Source organism: Cucurbita maxima, unplaced genomic scaffold (assembly GCF_002738345.1).
Source record: "Cucurbita maxima cultivar Rimu unplaced genomic scaffold, Cmax_1.0 Cma_Scf00016, whole genome shotgun sequence".
Lineage (NCBI taxonomy): Eukaryota > Viridiplantae > Streptophyta > Magnoliopsida > Cucurbitales > Cucurbitaceae > Cucurbita > Cucurbita maxima.
This window is the reverse complement of record NW_019272032.1, coordinates 3560222-3562824: the sequence shown is the minus strand read 5'-3', so window position 1 is coordinate 3562824 and position 2603 is coordinate 3560222. Positions and strand designations below refer to the sequence as shown.

General features: G+C 36.3%; 1 protein-coding gene across 2 annotated transcripts in view; it reads left to right on the top strand.

The window, feature by feature from the left end:
* The first annotated feature begins 102 nt into the window (after window positions 1–102).
* LOC111491644 overlaps window positions 103–2603 on the top strand; it is a 3129-nt gene continuing 628 nt past the window's right edge. Inside the window, exons 1-2 of one of the 2 annotated variants that reach the window (XM_023140644.1) lie at window positions 103–209; window positions 359–514. In XM_023140644.1, the coding sequence (XP_022996412.1) occupies window positions 204–209; window positions 359–514 (162 nt within the window). In that variant the 5' untranslated portion in view covers window positions 103–203. The remainder of the gene's footprint in view (window positions 210–358; window positions 515–2603) is intronic. The other variant, XM_023140643.1, reaches the window with a different exon arrangement.

Genomic DNA, 2603 nt, shown 5'->3' with positions numbered 1-2603 from the left:
AAAAAAAAAAAAAAAAAAAAAAAAAAAAAAAAAAAAAAAAAAAAAAAAAAAAAAAATTGAAGTCTCTCCTTCTTGTCGTAAGAAATTTTAATTTTTAATAAGAAAAATACAAAACACATATGTAGAAAGACAACACTATTTCCCTCATTTACTAGAATCCCCGGCTTTCATCTTCTGCGGTCCTTTCGCTCTGTGTTCTACAAATGCCTGTAAGTTCCTCCAAGCTTAAGATCCAGATCTCGTACAACATCAATTCAATCTCAAGTTCTAGGGTTCTTTATTTTATAAATGTTTTGTTTTCTTATGCAATGGAATTTGTGAATTTCTGATTCGAGAAAGATGATTGCGTTCGTCGCAGTTCGGGACGTTCATTGAAGTGGAACCGCCCAGTCCACTCCGATACATAATTGGGGCCGTTATAATGATGATCGGAGTCGTATTCCCTCTCGGATACATGATGTTCCGGAATAAGCGTGGACCTTCTTCTTCTTCTTCTTACTCCAAACAGACGTAGGTGTGCCTATGAAGTTTACTTTGTTTTCGCTGTTCTTTCTTCACTCTCTAGTTTATTAGTTCTTTTCTCTTTATTTTACGCGTTATCTATTAAATTTAATCATTTCTATGACCTGATATTGATTGGAAATCATGGTCGTCCGGTTATTATTATTATGTTTATATGAAATTGGATTTGTTCTTTAATTGCCAATCTTGTTGACCTGATTAATGGACTTTCGGAGTTCGGTTTTACTGGAAGTAGTCGGAATTGGGTATAATTGATTGTTGAGCTTTTATTCTAGCGTTATTTATTAGGATTCTGAAGTCTGATGTACCTTACAAATTCCAAAATGAGGTTTTGGTGGAATTTTCGTTTAGAAGGTGAAGAGAATTTCTTGTTGTGCGCTGAATTATCTCTTAGGCCTGTTGTTGAGTAAATATTGATTATGTAGTTTTTACGAAAACCAAAAAGCTTAGCTGTAGGAGCTCCTTGATTTCATAGATGAATTTCCCTCTTTGATTCCTTTTCTTTGGACTTGTTGAAGTTTTTCTGAACATATGAGAAACCTGTAAAATGATCATGATCCTCAACGAGTTTTCTGGTTTGAGGTAGAGGGTGAGATTTCTTACTAAATTATGTTTTGGATGACCAGCATATTGAATGGGTACATGTTGGAAGTCTTGGTGGACGCGATTAGTCATTCGACTTGCAAATCTTTGGATTTCTTTTTAAACTAAAAAATAACTTGCTGAGAACATCATCTTCTCCCTTCCCTTCGATCTCCCAGTATCCTCATCTCTCCCTCTTTCCTTCACTGCATAATTTCATGTCTGCTGGTACCTCCACGATTAGTGTTGCCCTCGTGATGGAAAGGCAATGTCAAAAGAAAAAAGAAAAAAGAAAAAAGAAAAAGAAGAAGAAACAATTGATGGAGAGGCATAGTGTGGGTGGGATTTTCATCTTCCTTATAAGTGGTTGTGGAGAGTAGATAAGAACATCCAATTTGCAAAGTGTAGAATGGGTAATATATGTCAAGTGTCAACTGTACTTTTATGATAAATCTTGAAACAGAACTACTCGAAATTGAAACATGTATCGGGGCTGTCATAGGTTTAAGACTTATCTATATATCTATTTTTAGGGTGAAATGCACAATTTATTTGAGTATGCCCCCTGTACTTCTTGGTCTATTTCTTGTGAACTCCCTATTCTACTTCTGAGATATTAGTCCTAGCCATTTGTAGTTTCTGAGTCCAACTTCGTTGGACATTCTACGTACATGATACATATGTAACTAATTTAGGCACTTCATAGCTTATAGTTCTCTCTTTTCTTTATGGAGGAGCATCATCTTGGATTTTTGAGGGAAGAAGATTCTCCTGTGTGTTAGACGTAGGAAGATTATTCCATAGTTCTTCCAACTTCATGAACTAGGATATCATTCCTCTCTTATCCGTATCAATTGAGAGCTATCCATATAAAGGTCACATGGTTCGTATGCAAAACTTCCGGTAAGTTTAATGAAAGGACAAACGCTAGTTTAAAGACGGGCAGTGCAAGGGTTTGTGTGTATGTGTATACGAATCATAGAATACTTAGGAACAAGTTACTCGTCTTTGTTTTTTTTTTTTAAATCTTGGGGAGCGAAGTCTCCATCCAAGCACGAATATCTTTGTTTAAGAAAATATTTTTGATATAGAAAGTCTCAAATTCAGGATCTTCCGTCGTACATATTTCCTGAGAGAGGAAGTCATAGGCACGTAGGTTCAGGGCCAGACCAACAACTCTAAAAACACTCATCCATAAACGAGTACTAGTACAAAATAACATAAAGAAACGTAACCAAGCTTTATTGAAAAAAGCAACCCCAAAGATTTGAGACCAAAAGCGGCTAGTGGACCACTAACCAGGGGGAGAAATAGTAGGATTTTTAGGTGGATAGAGAGGTCTTTGGAGGGTGTGCAGGAGGTTGTGAGATTTCTTTTGCATCTTTATGAGCGTCCACTAATCAGTCTTTTTGTAATTATCAGCTTGGTATTATTTTTTTTGTTTTGTTTCTTTAATGAAAAATCCATTTCTTACCTCCCCTCCCCCCCCCCCCCCCCCC